This window comes from Sebastes umbrosus, chromosome 9, assembly GCF_015220745.1.
Source record: "Sebastes umbrosus isolate fSebUmb1 chromosome 9, fSebUmb1.pri, whole genome shotgun sequence".
Lineage (NCBI taxonomy): Eukaryota > Metazoa > Chordata > Actinopteri > Perciformes > Sebastidae > Sebastes > Sebastes umbrosus.
In genome coordinates this window covers 18868131-18892068 of record NC_051277.1, presented here as the reverse complement: position 1 = coordinate 18892068, position 23938 = coordinate 18868131, and the positions used below count along the sequence as shown (strand labels likewise).

At 35.8% G+C, this 23938-nt stretch overlaps 2 protein-coding genes across 3 annotated transcripts; both read left to right on the top strand.

The window, feature by feature from the left end:
- The first annotated feature begins 3692 nt into the window (after positions 1-3692).
- Positions 3693-13746, top strand: yif1a (Yip1 interacting factor homolog A (S. cerevisiae)). The gene is made up of 9 exons (XM_037780901.1): positions 3693-3815; positions 5048-5099; positions 7828-8075; positions 9693-9797; positions 10252-10330; positions 11182-11239; positions 11340-11495; positions 12034-12127; positions 12995-13746. Exons 2-9 carry the CDS (start codon positions 5069-5071, stop codon positions 13151-13153), a joined length of 930 nt encoding a protein of 309 aa, XP_037636829.1. The 5' UTR covers positions 3693-3815; positions 5048-5068; the 3' UTR covers positions 13154-13746.
- Positions 13747-16493: 2747 nt separating this feature from the next.
- On the top strand, positions 16494-22168 carry si:ch211-145o7.3 (forkhead box protein N2). 2 transcript variants are annotated; one of them, XM_037779475.1, is made up of 5 exons: positions 16494-16654; positions 18473-19130; positions 19413-19534; positions 20687-20742; positions 21166-22168. In XM_037779475.1, the coding sequence occupies exons 2-5, from the start codon at positions 18516-18518 to the stop codon at positions 21528-21530; spliced, it is 1158 nt and encodes a 385-aa protein (XP_037635403.1). In that variant the 5' UTR covers positions 16494-16654; positions 18473-18515; the 3' UTR covers positions 21531-22168. The 2 variants fall into 2 exon arrangements, with proteins under 2 accessions (XP_037635403.1, XP_037635404.1); XM_037779476.1 differs by having other exon boundaries at positions 16497-16654; positions 18470-19130.
- The last annotated feature ends 1770 nt before the right edge of the window (positions 22169-23938 follow it).

The window sequence follows — 23938 nt, the reverse complement described above, 5'->3', positions numbered from 1 at the left end:
TTTTTTTTATTTTAGAGATAAGGACACTATTTGATGCCATCATTACGATACAATTTCAACAAGCTAAGAGGAAAGAGATCACTCTCAACTATCAAAAATTTAACTTTATGAAATTACAAAATAAAGGCAGATTCGTTTTTTTTCTTTATTGCTGCAAAGTAAAAATATTGAATTTAAATTCACACCGTAGGCATCATACAGAGGTTTAATGAAATAAATCAATCTTTTATCATTAACTTAATGTTGGCTAACTTAATATGTTTTATTAATTTCAAGTTAAGTTAGTTAGTTAGTTTTCAGATCTTATAACTTTCAGAACTTATAAATATCTTGAATTGATGAAAACATTTATATTTAGTAATAAATAAATAAATAAATAATATATATACAGTATATATATGTATATGTGTATATATATATGTATGTATATATATATATGTGTATATGTATGTATATATATATATATATGTACTGTATGTGTATATGTATATATATAAAGTATATACATATATATGTGTGTGTGTGTGTGTGTGTGTATATATATATATATATATAAGAATTTACTCTTGTTAAAAGTATATATATATATATATATATATATATATATATACTAAATGAAATAGATTATAAAGTGAAATAGATTATAAAGTGTGGCTAAAGCAGGGTGCATGCTGTGCCTAATTGTGTTTTGGCAGTCACTCTCACTTCACAAGCCACATCAACGTGCACGCATGCCTGTGGAGATGAGTCAGGGCATCGCCACAAAGCTGCTCAATTATACCTCCATCCGTTTCAACGACTGTTTTTTACTCGCAAGCACAATATAGTTCATAGTGAAGATTCAAAAACTGCACGCTGTAGATTCGGCTGCTTAGTCTGTCACAGCAGCTGCTGACCTTGCAGTCCCTAAGGACAGAGTTCCCGGAAAGGGCCTATTTCTCCTAGCTGTTGATGCACCAGTGTCTCACATTACTGTAATTATTCTCCAAGGAATAATAAGGATTGTCAATTTGTCTAAAAGAGTCACTAAAGTTGATTACAAAGACAGATTGTAGTCTTTTTGGGAGGAAACAGAGAAAAAAATAGTGCAGATTAATAATCTACATAGAAATTAAGATATTTAAATTGTGGCCTTCTGTCTCTTCATAACTTATGAATGAGAATAGAGACAATGAAGAAAAACTGCCAGGAGCATGACATTTAACAAAGGCTGTATACCTGTTGCTCATTGGCCCATTTCACTGCTGAGTCTCATATTTCAGATTTCAGTAATATTACACCCTGTGATAATGATGACACACATGGATTTTTTTTTTCTAACCTGGTTGATTGTATTAGATGAAGAGAATATGGGTTAAAGGTGAGCGTCAGATGACTAAAGCTTCAGGAATGCAATGATGCCACACTTGCTATGCCTCTAATTGTGACATGTCCCGACATGTCGATCAACTTTTCCTCTGATTACACCCATTCATCCACCAGCTGTTTCTTTTATGTCGTATTTGATTAGGACATGTCTGCTCATCAGACACGCCCATTTGGGTGAATAAAAAAATATTTGTTTTTAAGTTTATGTACATGTAGGTGTGTTTTTTTTATTTCACTCCACATTTCCCCTACAAACGTTAACAATTTTCTGGAGTGGATGAAGGCAGATTAGATTCCATTACCATTTACTCACCCTAAAAAAACTCCCCCACACCCACCCACATACCCATCCCACACACACATACTTCAGAGAGCATAAAAGCATCCTCATGCCACACACACTTACGTTTATTTGGTTTAATGGGTGTTGTTCACGCCTTGTCAATTAAATACCTTGATTATTTGACTGTGTTTGTACAGTGCAGTTTTGCACATGCTTGTACAAAGACAGTTCTGGTTGTCTTGGCATTCAAGTTTTTTTAAAGTATAGATGCATTAACAGCTAAGCCTTTTTGATATATTCATTGTTATTGTTGTTATTATATATATCTTGTTTTAATTGTGTGTCATCACTATTATGTAGTCATATTATTTATGTATATTAATCTTCTGTTCTCTATAACATTGTAAAAATTTTACATTATTTAGGTGGGGGTTTCAGGTAAATCCAGTGGTGTTTTTGCCTCTTCCTGCACTGTATATAATAATAATAATAATAATAATAATAATAATAATAATAATAATAATAATAATAATAATAATAATAATAAATAAGCAACAAACAAACAACAATAAAATGTACTCAGATGATATAAGTAAAAGTACTCATTCTGGAGCACTGTCCATTACAGTAGAGGTGGTAAAATTACAAATCCTTACAAGTATAAATACATCCATATAGTAAGTAAAACTGTTGAAGTATTAGCTACCAATTGTTCTTAAGTAGCAAAAGTGAAAGTAGCAGCATTGCAGCTGGTCCACATGGAGCTAATTTTAACTGTATTATATAGAGTCTGACTACTATTTAATAGTTTTATGTTAGGCTATGTTGAGTTTTATGAACTTCAAACATCATGTGTTTATAATTTCATCTGCAAATACTAAATTCGACCACACCACATAGGATAAATTGAAGAGAGTAAATTAATAAATAAAGCACAATATTTCCGTAAAATGCAGTGGAGTATAGCTACATGGGTTAACATGCATGCACATATACATATGCTTGGAGGTGACCTGACGTGAAGGAGGATGCATGTGTGTACCCATGTGAATGATATTAATATATATTTGCGCTTCCCCCACCCTTCCTCCCCCCTCCCTTTTTTATTTTCTATTAACTTATTTGTTTATTTAATTTATTATTATTACTCTCTTATTTTTGTATTATAATTGTTTTTGTGTTTTTTTTTATTCTATTATTTATTTTTATTATTATAATTATAATTATTTTTATTATTATTATTATTATTTCTCTTCTTAATTTTATTTCAATTTTGAATGTTGAAGTTGTTTTCTCTAGTGTACTTACTGCGTTCGTCTATAAGCTCAACTACTTAAAAAATGGGTTAATAAACTATCGAATTACGAACTGTAAATTGCATACATGAAGACAACCTCGAAAAATAAAATAAAAAAAAAAAATGTAGTGCAGTATGAAGTAGTGAAGTATAAAGTTGCTCAAAATGAAAATACTCAAGTAAAGTAAAAGCACCTCGAAACTGGACCTAAGTACTTTAGTAAATAGGGTACACACCTACAGTAGCAGAGAGGGAAAGAAAAAAAAAACAATCAAATCAGGATTGCATTTAGCTGCGTACAATGTCTAAATAATGGGAAAAAATAAAATAAATAAGTTTAATATATACATATATACATACATACATACCTGCGTATACACACAAATATAAATATACACATATATACATATACACATACATACAGTACATACACATACATACTGTACATGTCCGTACAAACACATGTGTACATACATACACAATCATAACATATTCCCAAGAACCCTATATATTTGGGGTGCCATGTGGAGAGAAACAGAGCACCATATCAGATTGACAGCAAGCTAATATTGATAAATAGCCTGTGGCTTTTTTTTCATTGACTGGATGTTGTGCAGTTTTATAGCCTATATGTGCAAATAAATTAAAAAATAAAAAAATAGGAAGGAAAGTAAGCTGAACAGACAGAAGTACTAGCAGTAACTCTCCTCTGTGTGTACTGGTATAACTGTGTACTTACTCTCATGCTTGCTACTTGTCTCTCTGCTCTGCCACGCAGGCAGCCTGGAGTCAACCCACCGCGGTGCATGATGGGAGGATCAGTCTGGTCTGGTAGCCACGTAGCAGCTAACAACATTAGCTGAGCAGGTAAGTGCTCTTTGTGCTCCTTATTTACTTTAATAATCAACAACATTATCCCTCAAGACAAGCTGTGTGAACACTTGAAATGCTGCTTTTGAATATGTGTTCATTCCCTGTACGGCTCCACCGAGTGTTACTTTGTAAATATGATGTTATATTAACTTAGCATTAGCATGAACTGTTAGCTAGCAGGTATTAGCATTAAGAGTGTTGCAGGCTCACTGATATCCTGTCATGTTATCATGTTTTAGCTGCAGTAGCTGTAACACAACACTGTTTAATGTATCTAGCTGAACAACTTGAATTCATGTCACTAGCTAGGCTAAATGGTTTAGGGCCAAAATACATGTCTGATCTTCTGCTATGTGTTATGAACCATCCAGACCTCTCAGGTCATCTGGATCAGGTCTGCTTAGTGTCCCCAGAGTCACAACTAAACATGCAGAAGAAGCAGCCTTCAGTTTTTATACACCAAATATTATATATAAATAGTAGTAGAAGTTGCAGTAGTAGTTGTAGAAGTTATAGTTCTTGTTTTTGGAGTTGTTGCAGTAGTGATTGTTGTAGTAGTAGTCATAAAATAGATGATATTATATATTATATCATAAAAATGTCATAGTATAGTATACCATAAAAAGTCAGAATTTAATATTATAAAAGTATCATTAAAAAGTCATAATATAGTATGCCATGAAAAAAATAATATAGTTGTCACAAAAAAATGCCATGATATAAAAAAAATTAATAATAGAGTATACCATGGCAAAATATGTCATAAAAAGTCAGAAAAAATATCATGATAAAGTATGCTATAAAAAATGTCATAAAAGTCAGTATATTATGCACCAACTATCTGGAACAAGCTCCCAGAAACCTGCAGGACCAACTCCAACTGTGAGTGCTTTTAAATCAAAGCTTAAAACTTTCCTGTTTGCTGCTGCCTTTTATTAAAGCAGATAATAATAATTATACTGCACTAGAGCTTTACTCTTGTGTGTTATACTCTATTTTAGCTTCTATCCTAGCTTTTATTTTTAGCTCGTTTTTATTTTCTAAACTTTTAATGTTTTTATGTTTTTATAACTGTTTTAATTATGTCTTAATGTTCTTGAATGTTTATGAAAAGCACTTTGAATTGCCCTGTTGCTGAAATGTGCTCTACAAATAAAGCTGCCTTGCCTTACTTAGGTGTTAAATAAGGTGAAGTGTATCTAACGTGTCATTGTTTTTATTTTAAGCTAACGTCAGCAAACGTCACAATGGACTTGCCACATCAGGGCTACAGAGCAAGTAAGTGGAAATATGAATCAGTAGTAATTTTTGCAAAAATTTGCAAAATATCCGTCCATGGTTTCTACTTCCTATTTTTTTTGCTAGAGCTAGACACATATAGCTTTATCATCATCTGCTGTCACCTGACTAGTGACTAGAAGATTCCAGTATATTAAGTACACCAAAATGTATTCAAGATATAAGTTATATTACAATTATAAAAGGAAATACTTTGTACAAAGCATATTAAGAACATATACATATCAGGAAGTATGAATGTACATATATAAGAAATACTTTGTACAAGGCATATTAAGAACATATACAGGCATATTAAGAACATATACATTAAGAACATATACACTATATACAGTATAAGATATATGATTGAGGTACTTTTTGTGTGAGAAGGTGTTGTATGAATTATCTATTTAAAAGTCTGATGGCCTGGGGGAAAAAACTGTTCCTCAGTCTGCTGGTGAGAGTCCTGGGGGTCCTGTATGTTAAAACATGATATTTTGTAGTTTAAGTTGTTAGTTGTTAATATACTAGCCTACTGTCAGTACTCTAAATACCGGTAATGTAATAGAATAGAATAGAATAGAAAGCTTTATTGTCATCGTATTAAATACAGCGAGATTCACAGTTGCCACTTCTGGTCAGTGCTTTAAAACAAATACTTGACAAGACTAAACGAGGCAGATAAAACATATAACAGGTAAAACACACACAGTTATAAAGTAAATAAAACAGGTAAAGTAGATGTAATAAATAAATATAAACAGAAGTCTTACACTAGAGGTATCAAATATAAAATAGATGTAATGTAAACAGGTAATTGCACTTGTAAAATAGGTAGGGTAGATGTAATAAATGAAATGTGAACAAAGGTAGTTGCACTTGAGGTGTATGTTATTATTAATAGTGTATATTATGAGGTGTATATTAAGAACATATACATTAAGAACAAATAAAGTATATACAGTATAAGATATATGATTGAGGTACTTTTTGTGTGAGAAGGTGTCGTATGAATTATCTATTTAAAAGTCTGATGGCCTGGGGGGAAAAACTGTTCCTCAGTCTGCTGGTGAGAGTCCTGGGGGTCCTGTATCTTCTACCAGAGGGCGGGAGGGAGAACAGGCTGTTGTGGGTGTGTGTGTTGTCCTTAATGACCCTCAGGGACTTCCTGAGGCACCGCTGGGTGTACAGCTCCTGCAGGCTGGGCAGCTCGCACCCGGTGATGTGTTGGGTGTATGTCTAATACACCAGTACGTGAATAAATCTCACCTGCATGAGGGTTATAATGACTATCCTAATTGATATACATGGGTGGAGAAAATATTAGAAACACTTATAGTGCCATGCACTTCATCAGCACCATAAACTATACACACTCCAACATATCCATGAAGTTCAATCAAGTCAAGTCAAAGTTTATTATAGCCCAATATCACAAAGCATGCCTCAAAGGGCTGTACATATAATAAAAACAGCAATGTGCAACATTAGCAAAAGGCACAACAAACATATATGAGTGACTACATACAAAGCATTACAAATAGAAAAGTTAGACACACAATATATACAATTAAAAGCATAGCAACATGAGCAAAATATACAAAAACGTACAGAGTTTTAAGTAGATAACTGTAATTAGTATTTTTGGCAGACTAAGTGAGGTTGAAGGCTGATGCGAAAAGATGTTTTGAGTTTGCTTTTGAATGATTCAACTGATTAAGCCTCTCGAATCTGGCTAGGAAGACGATTCCAAAAAAGGGGGGCTTGGTAAGAGAAGGCCCTACCACCTACTGATGTTTTATTTATTTTTGGAATAGTCAGGAGAACGGCATTTTGTGATCGTAAAACCCTAGCAGTTATGAGGAGTGACTAGTGGTGATAAGTAAAAGTCAGTGTAATATTTTATAAGTTAAAAGTAGGATCCTGAAGTCTGATTTAGCATGTACAGGCAGCCAATGTAATGAAATAAGAACAGGGGTACTATGATAAAATGTTCTAGTCTTGGTTAATATCCTAGCAGCAGTATTTTGCACAAGTTGTAGTTTGCTAATAGTTGATTTGGTAAAACGGAGAAAAGGGTATTGCAATAATCAAGCCTAGATGAGACAAATGCATGAACAAGTGTTTCAGCATCAGCCATGGAAAGTGTTGTTTCTTAAGTGGAAGTATGCAGTCATAGTTATATTGTTAATATGTTCTTCAAAGGAGAGATTGGGATCAAATAGGACACCAAGATTTGTAATACAAGAGCTTTGTGAAATTGTGGAACCAATCAATCAATCAGTACCTGTCTAAAACATTTTGAAGAAAAGCTTTAAGTTATAACCTTTGTGAAGGTAGGATTTATTGTAAAACTGCTATTGTTTTTATTACACTGCATTAGTTTTAGCTTAGGGTACCTAATAAACTGGCAACTGAGTGTAAACCTTTGCGTGGACGTGGGTTTTTGGATTAGCTGTAGTGAAATGAAATTAAGGAGCTCGTCATTTTTATCTTTGTTATCACAGAGTATTGTTTCTCTCATACTTAGGGAAAGACTTGATATGGCTGGAATGTCTTAAGTGATAGGATTAACATATTAAACAATTTGGAAGGATATCAGTGAATGTTTATATTTGATAGTGTGGATGATAAGATGGTACCTCATGAAATATCAATAAAGTCCGTTTTTTAGTACAAATTGAAATGCCTTCCATTTACTCCGTTGTGTCCATCTTTTCCACAGCTAAACCAAGAGCTCGTGCAGCTCCCCCCACTGCAGATTCTGTCCTGTTTGATGACACCAGCGCTGTACCGCCAGCAATGAACAGTCAAGGATACTACACTCCTGCGTACAATATGGCAGGACCCCCAAATAACATGCAAGGAGGTGCTGCTGGGCCAAACAACGTGTTTAACGACCCAATGGCCAACGCTGCAATGATGTACGGCTCCTCATTAGCCAACCAAGGGAAGGATATGGTGAACAAAGAGGTGAGGAAAAGCAGGATGTTCGTAGGGTTCCTTCAGATATGATATATGCTACTGTATGGCGGGCTTGGGTGTTAATCCAATAAACCCATAAGTAAGGTCTGTGTGCCGCAACTGCCACTGTGTGCGCGAAGTGCACGTTGCATGTGTGGCTGTGACGTCTGTGCCACAGTGTGCCCAAAAATCGGTGCACCTTTAGTAAATACAGGTTTAAATGAAACCCCAAACACGCTCTGAACTATTTGACACGGTTTTGAAGTTTCTCTGTGACTGTATGACCAAGCAGACAGATACAGACTCTTCATGTAATAAGATAATAGGTCTAAACAGGAGTACAGAGTCATCTCAAATACAGCAATTTGCCGCACAATTGTGAAAAATCAAATGTCTTCCTCCATGCTGGTGTTTTTTGTGCAATTCTATTTAATTTTTGTCCCAAAAGGTGACTCTCAACAAGTTCATGATTTGAAGTTTTTCCATTTATGGAAAACCACACAGATGTGTTCTTTCATTGATATGGTCACTCTACACCAAACTGACATCAAAGGACTAGCGGCGACAAAGGCTGACTGTTGCGTCGCCTCACGTCGCCTTTGTCTTCACCAAAAAAATTGCATTTAAACACACCGCAAAGACTACAGCACATATGTTCTGCGCCTGCTTGAGAGGAAATAACTCTCCACACCAGCAGGCGGAGGTAGTCTGTATGCGTCATTCAAAAAGGGAAACCAGAAGAGCGGGGACAGAGGATATACAAGCCGTTGTTAAGATATGTACATGAAACAAAGCGGCGTTTGCCAACCATTTTCACACCACTCTCACTCACCATTTAGCTTCATTCCAGATGGCCATGTCATTGTTAAAATATCCGTGTATTGGAATGATCAGATGAGATGAAGATGAAAAATGAGAAGAGCCGTCTGTGTTTTTCCTCTTCACTTTACTTGTTGGCTTGCTATCCTCACGTCCGTTTCTCTTCTCGTGCACTGATTTGTTTAAGCTGAACTGCCAATCAGAGTGATTTCTCTCACCGACAGGCGGCGTCACCGATTTAACATTTTAAATTGGCCAAAAAGCCTCAGACACGGGCAGACTAGAGCCAACGGTGCGAAACACTCCGCAAAAACTAGGCCGACGGACACTCACTTACGGCCCCAAACTGTCCAATGGCCGACCGTCAGCTTGGTGTGTCAGGAGCTTAATACTTTCTGATTTTCAGCTACTCTCCAATGCTCCGTAGTCGCACCCAGAGCTTTTTTACTGTTAAAACTGTAATGTTGAAGTGGTGTCATTGTTAGTGGACAGGTATTCAATCAAGCACACCATTTTCTGGTCGGCTTTCTAATATAAAACAGTTGATGAATTTCCTCACCCAGGAATAAAGGTAGAACTGTATAAATAAATGTATTGCTTGTGAATGGCAAATAAATAAAACTGATGTTGTAATACTGGATTGGTAACTAGATAATAGACTGGATGCCAAAGGGATGCACAGGCCCGAGGGCAGCCACAGCCTTCTTTAAAAATGTCTATGACTCAACTGTATTTATTAACTTTGGCATTCTGTCACTCTGCGTGGAGTTGATGTTGAAGAATGTTTGCACTTCCTTTTCCTTTCAGATCAGCAGATACGTGTCTGTGAACAAGCTGAAGTACTTCTTTGCCGTCGACACCAGATATGTAATGAAGAAACTCATGATCCTCATGTTCCCTTACACACATCAGGTAATCAGAGCCATTCATCCCATCAGACTTTGTCCTACATCAACGTACGGGACGACACAAAACATTTAATAGCGTGCATAACTGCTTGATAATTGTCCATGGTATCATATTATCACCCACGTATCACATTGAAACCATGCAAACAAGATAATCAGCCACTTAATCTCCACTCCAGCTTTATTTATGAACACCAGAAGGCTTTGACTGCCAGTGCGGATATAAAAGCACACTGAGCTCACTTAATTCCCACACACTTTAACTTAGTGAGATTGTAAATGAAGTTGCCGCTCCAGACATCTTGTGCCCTGATAATGTACAAACTACACACAGTGCAAACTCTCCTTACAAGACCAGGGTCACAAAAAGCCATTCTAAAGATACTCGATGTACTTTTCCCACAACATGATATTTTGCTTGAAGTGTAAGACTCATACTGTAAGTGTGTTCTTGGTAGGATTGGGAAGTTCGTTACCATCGGGACACTCCACTGACTCCAAGACAGGATGTGAATGCGCCGGATCTTTACATACCAAGTAAGTTTTCTATAAAGTAGGGCTGTCAAAGTTAACGCCATAATGTGTTAACGCAAATTTGTTTTAACGCCACTAATTTCTTTAACGCATTAACGCAACTTAGGTTGTAGCGGGCTCAGTTTTAAAGATAGAGTGAAGATAGTGGATACTGGTATCACATGAAACTAGAAATCCTAAAGGATCCATTGGTACCAACCATGTCTAGCTTGTTGTGAAGGAGGTTAAATAACGTTCCAACCTTATGCTAAACTTTGGCGATGAAAAACTGGCATGGCTATTTTCAAAGGGGTCTCTTGACCTCTGACCTCAAGATATGTGAATGAAAATAGATTTTACGGGTACCCACGAGTCTCCCCTTTACAGACATGCCCACTTTATGATAATCACATGCAGTTTGGGGCAAGTCATAGTCAAGTCAGCACACTGACACACTGACAGCTGTTGTTGCCTGTTGAGCTTGAGTTTGCCATGTTATGATTTGAGCATATTTTTTATGCTAAATGTAGTCCCTGTGAGGGTTTCTGGACAATATTTGTCATTGTTTTGTATTGTTAATTGATTTCCAATAAGTCATATATATGTACATTTGCATAAAGCAGCATATTTGCCCACTCCTATGTTGATAAGAATATTAAATACTTGACAAATCTCTCTTTAAGGTACATTTCGAATAGATAAAATTTAAATTAGAATGGAATCGATTAATTTGTGATTAATCGCGATTAACTATGGACAATCATGCCCTTAAATATTTTAATTGATTGACAGCCCTACTATGAATTCAAAATGATCAATAAGCGAGCATTTTGTGATTCCTGTATAATGTATTAAGTGTATGTTTTGTCTTTCAGCGATGGCTTTCATTACCTACATTTTACTTGCTGGAATGGCCCTCGGCATTCAAAAACGGTGAGTTATTCTTCCTTATCTAATTCACTTTATGACTCACAGTAAATATGTATTGCATCAAATACGTTGAATCAGGAGTGTGTATTGTCTTTGTGTGAAGGTTCAGCCCGGAGGTTCTTGGCCTGTGTGCCAGCACCGCCCTCGTGTGGGTCATCATTGAGGTCTTGGTGATGTTGTTGAGTTTGTACCTGCTGACGGTGCACAGCGACCTCTCAACCTTTGATCTCATTGCGTACAGTGGATACAAATATGTTGGGTAAATATCATGTTATACTTGAGATGAATATGATTCTGTTTTACTGACACAGGAAATCAGTGCTTCAACTTGTTGTGTATTATAACTAAACCGATTAAATGCTAAATCCACGATGTAGACTAACTGAGTCTGATTCAGCTCAGTGGTTAAAAAAGGTTGTAAATAAGGCATTTTTTAAATGTAACTCAGTTCATGATAACGGCATTATAAATTGATATTGTGTAGTGTTGTCAACATACTGGAATTTTTAACTTCGATACAATACCTTGAAAAATGTTGATATTTGATACCATGAGGAAAAATTGACACAATATTGGGTGCATAAAATTTTAGATTTTTATTAAAAGATGAATAGCGGTGTGTGTGTCAGCTTGCTGTCGGAGAGAAGAGAGAGCAGAAAGCGCAGCTGGTACCTACGTATCAATACTGTGTAAAATGAGCATTGAAACCGTTTGAAATTCAGTATCGATGGTTCGATATTTTTTACAACACTATATTGAAGAGCATTATAAATATTTATGTTATGCTTCTCCTCTAGGATGATCTTCACAGTGATGTGTGGCTTACTGTTTGGCAGTGATGGTTATTATGTGGCCCTTGCCTGGTCCTCTTGTGCCCTTATGTTTTTCATTGTAAGTATTCATCCACTATATATAAATCTATATAAGTCAATATTTATATCAATCTGAAATGAAGAAATGTTTTTCCTAAACAGAAAACCAAATCCTTTTCACTCATTTCTGCTCAATTCGATTCAGAAAATTTGATTATTGCAACTACTATAAACTGAACATTAATGTAAATTTTTGAACAAATCCTGTGTATGAACAAATTGTGTGATTTGAACAGATAGTTTTCTGCATCAAAATATTCCACATACCATCTGGGAAAAACTGTAATTTCTATTATTCAACACCACACGCATGTAATTCGAAGCTAGAACTATGAATTTTTTCTACCCACAGCAGTATTGTGTTTCTTCAGTGTAGCATATTTTTAGTTCAGAAAAGGTGCTGGTTGCCTATGTAATTATAATTAATTATATTCTATGAGTAGGTCAGATATTTACATATTTAGATGCTGTTTTTCCATTTCAGTTCTTCTTACCCCAGGGTGTTTAAAAAGAGAATAATGAAGAAACAAATATACAGAATACACAAAGAAAAGAGGACAGCTAATACACACAAAACTTACATCAATATCTGTATGAACAATATAAATGACCCTCAGGTTTAGGCTTTACAGTGCAACCACTAAGTGATAAATACCAACAAAATACATCAGCTTTTTATTATTCATCATTATTATGTGTTGCATTATTACACTATATTAAATTTAGTTACTAAAATACCTTAACAATGACCAACTACTTTATATATGCTACAATATTTTCAATGGTCGAAGCTTTGAAGCATTCGGGTCAGCTCTAAATATTTTCCTGAAAACCAGGTTTTATGTTTGCCTGAACGACACATTTAAGGATGTTTCTGTCTTTGCAGGTCCGATCTCTGAAAATGAAGATACTCCCCTCTCTCTCCACGGACTCCATGGGAACTGGATCAAGTGCCAAACCTCAGTTCCGCCTTTATATCACTGTGGCTACTGCAGTGTTTCAGCCAATCATTATATATTGGTTAACCTCTCATCTGGTCAGGTGACCGTGAGGCGTTCATTAACCTGAAGTGTATTGGAGCTAAAACATTTGGTTGTTTTGAGTGTTTGTACACTTGCCTTTATACGCTCCTTTGTCAGTAAACTGAAAACATATGTAGACGGTGTTGAACTGCAGCGTGTGTTGAGCTTGTCAGATGGACATGATGTCATTAATGAAATGGTTTCATTGATTTAACCACAAAGTGTGACACAGAAAATATCTCACTGGAAGTTGTTTTCCACCATGAGTGTACAGTAAATGTTTATTTTTGGCCACCTAACTTTGAAGAAAAAGGGCTTTCATTGTGAGATTTGTTTAATCATAACTCCGATTCAGTTCAAGTTTCCTTTTACATAACGTCCCTGGACATGCTTTACAGTATTTACACCCCACAGTAAACAAAGTACACAGACATAAAACGCACATTACACACATGATTCAAGTACCATTTTTCTGGTATGGTAATGTTCCTGCATTATCCCCCTTTTTCTCTTGTGAGTCCTGGACTTTATTTATCTACATTTGACAAAGCATGACAATGTTTGGATTTTTTGTAGAAAAAAATAAATATATTTAGCTTTGTGTATTCAATTTTAACAGTTTCTGAGACTTTATTTGTTCTATGCAAAGAGCTACTTCTGTAGGGAACGTATTTATGTTTTTGTTTTTTCAGATTTATTTCCTTCTGAAAAATGCAGATTTATGTCAGTTAATAAGATTTAATTTCTAATGATTGGGCCAACAATCTACGACTGAGACAGATAAATGTTGCAAAGTTATGCAGTTCTCAAAGGTGGGGAAGTAACTAGAATTAATTAAGGTAGAATTACTGTGGTTATGCATAATATTGAGGTACTGGTATGTTACATTTATGTAATTATTTATGTTCATTCCATTACATTTCAGAGGGAAATTATGTTATTTTTACTCTTGTATTTACAGCAAGTCATCTGTAGTAGTATGCAATTATAAAGTCATAGTATAAGTGTAGTATATATATATACGAACTTGCATAACTAGACCTGAAATTAACCCTACGATATTTCAGTATTATTTTGAGTTGTACTTTCCTGGACTATTTCCATGTTATTCTGATTTATATTTCAACTTCACTACATTTCAGAGAAAGATATTTTACTTTATGATTGAAATTTATAGTCACTAGTTACTCAGATTTTACACACAGATGATGAGCTTGTAAAATATGCATTTTTGTTGATTACACCACCCAACAGTATATTGACATGCTACATTAAAATGCTGCTTAGACATTAATGCATCATAATAATCCAATAGTATGCTATATAATATGACAAAAGTAGTCATTATGCTGCATTATGACTACTTTTGATACTTATGGTACATTTTGCTGATACTCCTTACATTTTACATTTTAAAGGCAGGACTTTTACTTGTAACAGTATTTTTACACTGTAGTCATGCATGAATACTTTCACCTATGGCAATTTGGTACTACCCACCATTTACTACTGTTATTACTTGTTTAACCCTTGTGCATCCTTATAAAAGTTGCTCTGTCCTTGTCAAAAAACTGCCATAAAATTATATATTAATATTATTTTACACTTTCACTGAGTTAAACATTTTAACTAACTTCAGTCCTTATCATAACTAACAAATATTCATTAATTTTCAGATTTTAACCCCAGATTTTTACATAATGCCACTGTTGTTGTGGGGAAAAAAGGGAATTATTTTCTGTATACTAAATGCCAGGGTGATTTTTCTCACAATCAGGGGTATGTCAATGATTAGCAACAACATTGATTTTGATGCATTGCTTCAAACACATAATACAGCAGCAATGCCCCTAGTGGAAACCAGGAAAATAGCATGTAGTTGCCCCATAGGGCAAACATGAGGAAATGGCTCAGTCTTGTGGAAAATAGTAAAAACTACACTTTTGATGCCATAGAATAGAATGCATGATTTTATGCTGTAATGGCCGTGGTATCAAATTGTGTATTTATTGGGTTTCAATGGGAACATGTTTGTCCTATTTGGTCTGAGTGTCCTTCTTTGTCGGATTGCTTCAGGGAAGTCCTCATTGATAAAGATCCCTGAGCCCTTCAAGTTTTTAGCCTTATTTAGAACAGCAAGTTTGTCCTTCAGCCGCAGAAATCTGACCACATAGGTCGGGGCCCCTACCAGCTCTATTTTCAGATGGTCCAGATGTTTTCATTGAAGAGTTTTTTCACTTTTTCTTCAGATTCAGTCACCTTTTCTTTTCCAGACTTTTTAATGCCATCCACCACAATATTATGACGTCTAGACTGGCCCTCCAGAAAGTCTGTCTTGTCAGAGATTGAGATCAAACTTTTGCAAATAGTGTCCAAATCTGTCCTGGGACAAAGGAGGATGGTCTGCAGGACAGATAATAATGCACACAGTGCACTTTCATAGACTAAGCTACTTTTTTAATTCTGCACACCACCAATCGCTCTACTCTGCACATTTATAGACTGTTTTTTACTGTATTATACCAATAATGTACAGCTTTATTCTGCACTTTAGTCCATTTTTAAAAAAAAACTCTCTAACTCAGTTCTCATCCCTTATTATATTCCATATTTGACTTTTCTTAATCCCCTGATCGCTACTGTATATCTCCTATATTTTATTATTCAGCACTATATCACTTTTTGCACTATATTCACTTTTTTAATAGTCATGTATCACAGCTGTTACCCTGCACTATATTCAGTTTTAACAGTTTTCTTCATCGCCTTGTATTTTTATATCTGGTATATTTTTTTGTTCTTTGCACTACTAACTTTTTTTACTGTCTTTTTACTAACATGTTTTGCACTATGGAACTGTGATGCTGGAAACTTGAATTTCCCTTGGGATCAATAAAGTTACTATCTATCTATCTATCTATCTATCTATCTATCTATCTATCTATCTATCTATAGTATCTATCTATCTATCTATCTATCTATCTATCTATCTATCTATAGTATCTATCTATCTATCTATCTATCTATAGTATCTATCTATCTATCTATCTATAGTATCTATCTATCTATTTATCTATCTATCTATCCATCTATCCATCCATCCATCCATCCATCTATCCATCTATCTATCTATCTATTACAGTTTTTGGACAAATATATGCTTTAACATAGCCATAATGATGGTCAAATTAAAAATGAAAAAGTCACAGATATCCTTAGTGATGCATAAGGGTTCATTTTACATTAAAGGCCTCCTTTCCTCTCCTGTTGGATGAACACTGTCTCCTCTCTGGTTGGTGTGAGTCTGTATAATCAGAGCGGGAGCGCGCCTGTGAGCGCGTACACTGCAAAGCGTCCTTTTGGTTTCCATGGAGACGTCGGACGGCAACAGACCAGAGAGAGAGGTGTCCGACTCCGAGGCTAGTTTTCAACACCACACTATCACCTTTAACTCTTCAACGACGCGTTTTCGGGACATTTAAGGAGCTCTGAACTCTTCCAGGATTATCGTTTTGGTTAATTTGGTGAGTAACTGGTTAATATGAGGCGTTTAGCAGCGCCAGGTGAGCTCACCTGAGAGAGGAAAAGGCGGTTTTCTTTGACTAAATGAAACTTTATATTGTTCCGCCATTTGCCTCCTGAACTGTTGCAGAGCCATGTGGCATCACATTGCCTGCACACTCTCAGTGCCCTATGAGTTGGATTTTACATGCAATCTATTACTAGTAGTTTGTTAAAAGCATTTAATGGTTGTATAGCTAAAAAGCATCAATGAGTTTCTAATAGAGCTGCACCTGTCCACTGTATGAGCACGTTGTGTGTTTATTAAGGAGGCTACAGAGAGTGAGAGTGTCCTCATAGTGGACTTTGTACGTGTTCATCAGAGGGGAAAGGATGGCTAACATTTAACTGAAGTATTTCTCTTTTCTCCAGCATTTTTCCATCAGCTCTTTTAGTCTAAAACGTGGAGTGGGAATGAACCTGAGAGCAGATAGCCTGCATTTTTTGATTATTATTATTGTTTTTGTTTTGAAAGGCAGTTTTTAAAGTTTGGTTTAATGTGCCTTTAAAAAAAAAAAAGGAAACAAAAAACAATACAAATACTTACAGTGCAATTTCACTGTTGTTATTTATTTCTGTCTACTCTGTAGGAAAGACATGTTTTTTTCATTTCAAAATGTATTTCGAACATGTAGAATACAAAAAAATTAAAGAAAAAATAAAGAAAAAGAATGACCATACCAACAAGTGGACAGTCAGAAACAAGTAGTATTTACATACGATGAAAAGCGTAAAAAAAATTGTCAACACTTGATGCCTTGATTTACATATTCGAAAAGGAGTGAGAAGAAGTATAAACTTATTTAATCCCACCCCTTCTCCATAAGTCAATTATTAATTATTAACAAGCTTCCTTATTGAGCCATACATATACTCTAATGAAATTTTCCTAAATTTGTCTAACTATAATTATTATTATTTATAATTATTCTAACTATAATTATTACCTTTAATCTGTGTCATACAGACATATAAATTAATTATTGATATAATTATCTTTATCAAAATATAAATTTGTTATCAATCCAGAATACCAATTCATTACTTATAATATAACTTAATCACAATACCAATTCATTACTTACATATTTATCTTAATCATATTGACTATTTGTTATCTTTTCTTAGGGATGCACAGATCCAACTTTTTCAGTCCCGATACCGATAGCGATACCTGGGCTTTGGGTATCGGCTGACACCGAGTACCGATCCGATACCAGTCTTTAATTAATAAGTTGTAGGGCCTATATGCCTCACTGTGTGGAAGTGACTGGGATCATTCTTTTATGTGCAAGGCAACATCAGGCTTGACTTAAATATTTCTTTCTTAACAAATAAATACATAGATATACATTTATTGAATTATTATTTATTGTTAACACAATAAATCGTACACCAGCAACTTGGAAAAAAATCTTCAAAATTAACAGGAATTACAATAACATAAAACTGACTTGACTTCAGTACTTAGTGCAAAATTGCTCACTTTTAGATTAAATGACATTAAATTCAAATTTATTGTCATTGCGCGGAGTACAGGTACAGAAAAATACAGTTTAGCATCTAACCAGAAGTGCAAAAAACAGTAAAGAGCAGAGTAATGTATAGAGTAATAGAATAAACAGTATAAAGAATAAACAGTAAGTGATAGATATCAATGCGCTATGACATACAGTATGAACATGTGCAACAGTTACAGTAAGAAACTCTTAATCCTGATTTACATGAAGCCTTCCTTGCAGCAGTAACTTTGAGTGATTTCTTTTCATGTCACCCAGCAGTGGTACAGCTGAATGACACTGGAAGTTTCCTCCTGGGAGAGAGATGGAGAATAGCCCCAACACACTGCTGCCCTCGTCACCATGTCCTGCCACTTTTGGAGGGTGCCTGCCTTTCTCCTCCTCGCCGCAGCAGACTTGCTCAAATGACCGTGTTTCACTCCCACTTTCACCTATTTCCTTCCCCCCGTCCCCTGACTCACTTTCTCCAGCAACAGCAGAGTCATCTATTCACTCTTCCTCACCTCTTTCACACTGTACGGCGTCTCAGTGCCTCGAAGGAGAAAACATACAGTGCCTCAGCCCGGCGAACACATCTGACCAGGATGACCTGACCTGCCTCAACTGGCTGCATCAGAGGGGCAACCTGCTACCGCTGCAGCCACTTCACAAAATGACACCACTGCCTCAGCTAGAGTCCTCTGCACCCACCCAACCTCTCCCTCCTGGCTCGTCCAAGCCACCCTACTCCTTCAGTAGTCTCATTTTCATGGCAATAGAAGACTCACCTGACAGGAGGCTTCCAGTGAAGGACATCTACGATTGGATTGTGAACAATTTCCCCTACTACAGGACGGCCACTGGAGGCTGGAGGAACTCTGTTAGACACAACCTGTCCCTGAGCAAGAGCTTCCGTCGCATTCAGAGGGACAAGAGCCAGGTGGGCACATGACTTATGTTGTTTACCGCATTCAGAGTAGTGAGTAAAGACAGTGTGCTTTAATTATAGGACAGATGTTCAAGCATCCATGTCACTGAAATGTCGTTGAGCAACACACTGTATCCAGATGTGCTGCTCTGTAGTTGAGTCAGCAACTAAACTGGGAAATTATTATAATGACCTCCACATGTGTTGAGGTTGTTATATGGTCTACTGTCAACATCTTTGCATGGGCTGTTGCAGTTTGAATGTTTCTGATGAGTGTTTGTATGTTTGTATCAGTCAGTGGGGAAGGGATCGCTGTGGTGTGTGTGTCCAGAGTATCGGCCGGCACTCCTCGAGGTGCTGAGGAAGACCCACAGTTATCACAGCACCAACATCCATCTGTTAAACAAGCCTGCACTGTGAGTATAATCACACCGTTTAAGTATGTGCAACAAATTCTTTTCATTATGAGCTAATTAATCTTATTAATTCATTAATTAATAAGCTATTTATCTTTAACTCTGTAAATTGTTAGGTATACTGTATTTATGTATTCATTTATGTGACTCAGATAATAGACAAAAAGTCAACACTAAATATTAGTGGTGATACGATTAGTTGATTAATTTACAGAAATTTTTCGACAATTCAAGAAAAAATGTCAAACATTTGCTAGCACCAGCTTTCCACAGTTAATATATATGTGTGTGTCTGTGTGTGTGTGTGTGTGTGTGTGCATTATTATTTTTATTATTTCTTATTTGTTTTATTTTATTTTTATTTTTTTCTAAATTTTATAGACAAAACATATAATTTGAATGATTAGTTGATTAATTTACAGAAAATTATTAGACAATGTAAGAAAAAAATGCCATTTGCTAGCACCAACTTCTCAAATGCGAAAATCTACAGTTAACAAAATAAAATAAAAATGATAATAATAATAATAATAAATAATAATAAAATAAATAAATAAATATTTAAACAAATATACAATTTGAAGACTTTTTTTCTTGCAAATTACAATGGACATCTGTCACTGTTTTTTGTTTTTCATAGATAAATTAATTGATTGATTGATTTGGAGAGGCTGTGCCATCGGTGTGTGAATGAGTATTTAGATTAGATCCTGATGGGCACCTTGCATGGCAGCCTCTGCCATCAGTGTATAAATGTGTGTGTGTGTGTGTGTGTGTGTGTGTGTGTGTGTGTGTGAATGGGTGAATGCTGACATGTAGTGTAAAAGTGCTTTGAGTGGTCAGAAGACTAGAGAGGCACTATTTAAATGCAAGTCCATTTACCATTTACCATTGATTAATTGTAAAAAATAGGAAGAAAAATAATCATTAATGTCAACTTTACAAAATATTACTTCAGTGAGCATTCCTGGGTTTGTTTGTTTGGGTTGATACAGTACATTCTTTGGATTGCTTTCTAACCAGAGCAGTAACATATAGCTACTTTGCCTGTAGTGGGTGAGGTGTTTTGGAATAATTGTACAATTTAATGACACTCCCTTACTGAGGTGTATTTTATCTAGTTGTCTAACTATCTTGCCATGTTGTGTGCAGGTTGGAAGGAGCTGAATTTGGGGTGCCTGCAGTGTGCGACTCTATGGAAATATCAGGTTAGTGATGAGGAAACTCACAGCAGGCTCATGTCCCTTAATTAGCACAAGAACTTACATATTTGACCCTCTATGAATTTCTTTTAGTCTGCAATATTTCATCAATGGAGTAGCCGCCCTCTGTGACACTTTTATTACCTGCAGCTTTTCTCCCACTCTGCAGCTTTCTCAGCATGCAACATTGTTCCTGTGTTTGTGTTCCATTGTCATGGCAACAACCTTCTATTACCTTGGCAACCCAGCAATAGCCTAGCTTGGTCTCCTTTATGTCCGCTCGTTTTATTTCCGAGCCTATGGCGCTATACGGGCCCACGTGCTTGCTGAAGAATCTGACAAGTGGTTGTTTAACCAGCCTGCATGAAAACAAGTTATTAATAGTAATGTCTTACGTTTTGACTCATATTCTGTTTTTCTCTCATGCAGATCCACTCTCTCATGCCCTCCTCCTCTCCACGCCCTCAACCCAAATCCTGACCACCGATAACCTAACTTTCTCTGAAAACCCACCGTGCCCTTTGACCCCGGATCACGAGGAGCTAGTCACCATGGAGTCGGTTGAATACCATCAGGGGGAGGTCAGCGAGGAGCTGGAGATGGAGATGGAGAAGGACCCCCTGTCAGACAGCGGGTACATCGAGTTACACTATTACCAGTCTAACCAGTACCAGTACCTGGTGCTGCCGGGTGACACAGAGTTGGACCTGGAGACTGTGGAGATCCTCCAGCTCGATGCCGAGGCCCAGGAGGCTGCTGGGTCACTGCTGGACCTGGCAGGTGGCGGATACTAATGTTACATCCCATTTAACAATCACAACTGATGCAATCCACTGTGAACAAATACTCCAACAAAGCAACATAAATGGGGATTTATGTTTTAAAGTGTAAAGTGATAATGGATGGAGTGATGATGTTTGGAAAATCATCTGCTTCTTCCTGAGACGTTGACACTGCCCTAAGTAGTAAGATAAGAATATAGATCAACTTTTTGATAGACTAACAAAACTATGGATCACATTACTTTATGTATTCAGGCACTTTCAGTGCAGAAGCTGAATTTACCACCATACAACCATACAATGACAACCTGGACAGAGACTTGAGAGAGTAATGTTAAACTGAAAAATGCGGACAAAATTATTCTCTGAGATTTTAAAACTGAGGGGAAAGTATTAATAGAGTATGGTCTTCATTACAATATGTTTTTAGGTTTTCCACTGTGTTTTTTTAACACATTAAGTTCATTCTCAGGGGTGGAGGACGTGCTTCCAACTCAAGTAGAAGTACTGTTTCTCGATTAACTCTCTGAGACCCACAATAGACTAATTTTTGTCTCTTTTAGGGGGTACAGGGGGTCTTTAGGGGAGATAGCAGGTCAACAGTAGATGTCATAGAAGTGGTTTACATCACCTGAAAGCTGGGAACCTGAAGATTAATTTGAGATGCAGCTCAGCACTGTGTGTCAAGTTGTTCTAGTCATAAATCAGAAATAAACATGAATTAATTAATTAATTTAATAATTAAAATAAATTGTAAAAGTGTATAAGGGCTAAGCACATTATGATAGAGGTATATGATGGCCATTTCCATTGTCCCTCATGTCTCATAAGTTGTTGCAGCAATGTTGGGGTTGATACCATTTGTTACACAGATTTGGTGCTAAATTTAACCATATTTTACCACTCGAGAATTGATAAAAATGATCAATAATCCCTCCAAAATACCACATTAAGACACCAAGACCTTGAGGAATGCCATAGAAAAAGCCACGCTGTAATTTGGTATCAAAAACTTTTAAAATTTTTGAGATTTCTGCAAGAATAGCATTTTTCGATGATTGGATAGCGAGCACATCTGTTCTGTAAACTGCTCAGAAACCCCCTTATTGTCAATTTACCTAGGAAAGCCATCCATCCTCTGAATGTCCTAGGTCTGTAGTTTGTGGTTGTAAAGTTTCATGATGCTGTGATTATCCTATAGGTCACCACAGGTCATTTTATACAGTGAGGTTGTTTCAAAAAATGGTCTCACTACAATGATATGGCTACTATGGGCACCATCATCATCACACATGAATACAGTTGGGCTCATTGGATCCACAAGTGTCAGCTTTCCAGTGATACACAATTTATGCAATTCCGAGACTGCTTAGGGACCCCAGTATGCAGAAATATTCCAAATACATCATTCTAGTACAGGCGAAAATTACAAATTTATACTGCATTCAAAAACTGCATGTTTTTTGCCCCAAACAGCATGTGAATATCATAAAGTGGACATGTCTCAGTTTCATATGATATATGTAACTTCACTCTATCTTTAAACTGAACCTGCTACAGCATCTGAAAGACAGTGAAGTCGCTCGGGTCTCAGAGGGTTAAAGACGTTTCCCAGGTTAAAGTAAGAATTATATAGCATTGAAACCTGCACAAGAAATGTACAAAAATAGCTCTTGACTCATATCCGCACTATCACCATTTCAATATGAAAATGTGGTGACCATCTTTTCTTTATAAGAAGGTTTTTATAGAGGTTACTTTATGAGGAAAAACAAACTTAAGTTGAATATCCTGCCCCTTAACACTGTTGCTGTAACCTATTCTGAAAATGCTGCCTTTCTATACTTCATTCAGTTTATAAAGAAGCTGCAATTGTAGATTGCACTCAAAAAGTGGGAAAGCACTAATCAATTACAATAATATAAGTACTTCCAATTTTATTATTAAGTAATTTCTGTACACCCATTGTCATTCTTCAGATCACGTTTGCTAGAGTTGATTTTATGTACATGATGTTATGTTACTGAATGTCTTTTTAGTTTTCTGTGAATTTTAAACCCTATAGATATAATCTAGTAAACTAAGCTAAATTGTCTTCAATCAGGAATCAGTTTGAATTTTGAGTTAAAATGCAAAATGTACTCACTGCCATTTAAACTTCTTTACATTTCAGGGTACACTGAATTTCTGTTTGTAAATTGTATGTATTTTCAAAAAGCTTTAGATTTTATAATCTAACTAATAAAATCTGTCATGCCGTTCTTATGAATTAAAATTGCCTGTTTTTAATGTTTAGTTTCGTTTATGTTGCATTGTATTGCAGTTTGTTACCATAAAAATAGTTGTATATATATATATATATATATGTATATGTAAATATATATACGTGTATATGTGTGTGTGTGTGTGTGTGTGTGTAT

Bases quoted from the DNA above. Each gene is read 5' to 3' on its own strand.
- yif1a (XM_037780901.1), top strand. From the start codon at position 5,069: ATGGACTTGCCACATCAGGGCTACAGAGCAA. The intron at 5,100-7,827 runs GTAAGTGGAAAT...TCTTTTCCACAG, and splicing joins ACATCAGGGCTACAGAGCAA to CTAAACCAAGAGCTCGTGCA. The intron at 9,798-10,251 runs GTAATCAGAGCC...TGTTCTTGGTAG, and splicing joins TGTTCCCTTACACACATCAG to GATTGGGAAGTTCGTTACCA.
- si:ch211-145o7.3 (XM_037779475.1), top strand. From the start codon at position 18,516: ATGGAGAATAGCCCCAACACACTGCTGCCCTCGTCACCATGTCCTGCC. The intron at 19,131-19,412 runs GTGGGCACATGA...TGTTTGTATCAG, and splicing joins TTCAGAGGGACAAGAGCCAG to TCAGTGGGGAAGGGATCGCT. The intron at 19,535-20,686 runs GTGAGTATAATC...TGTTGTGTGCAG, and splicing joins CTGTTAAACAAGCCTGCACT to GTTGGAAGGAGCTGAATTTG.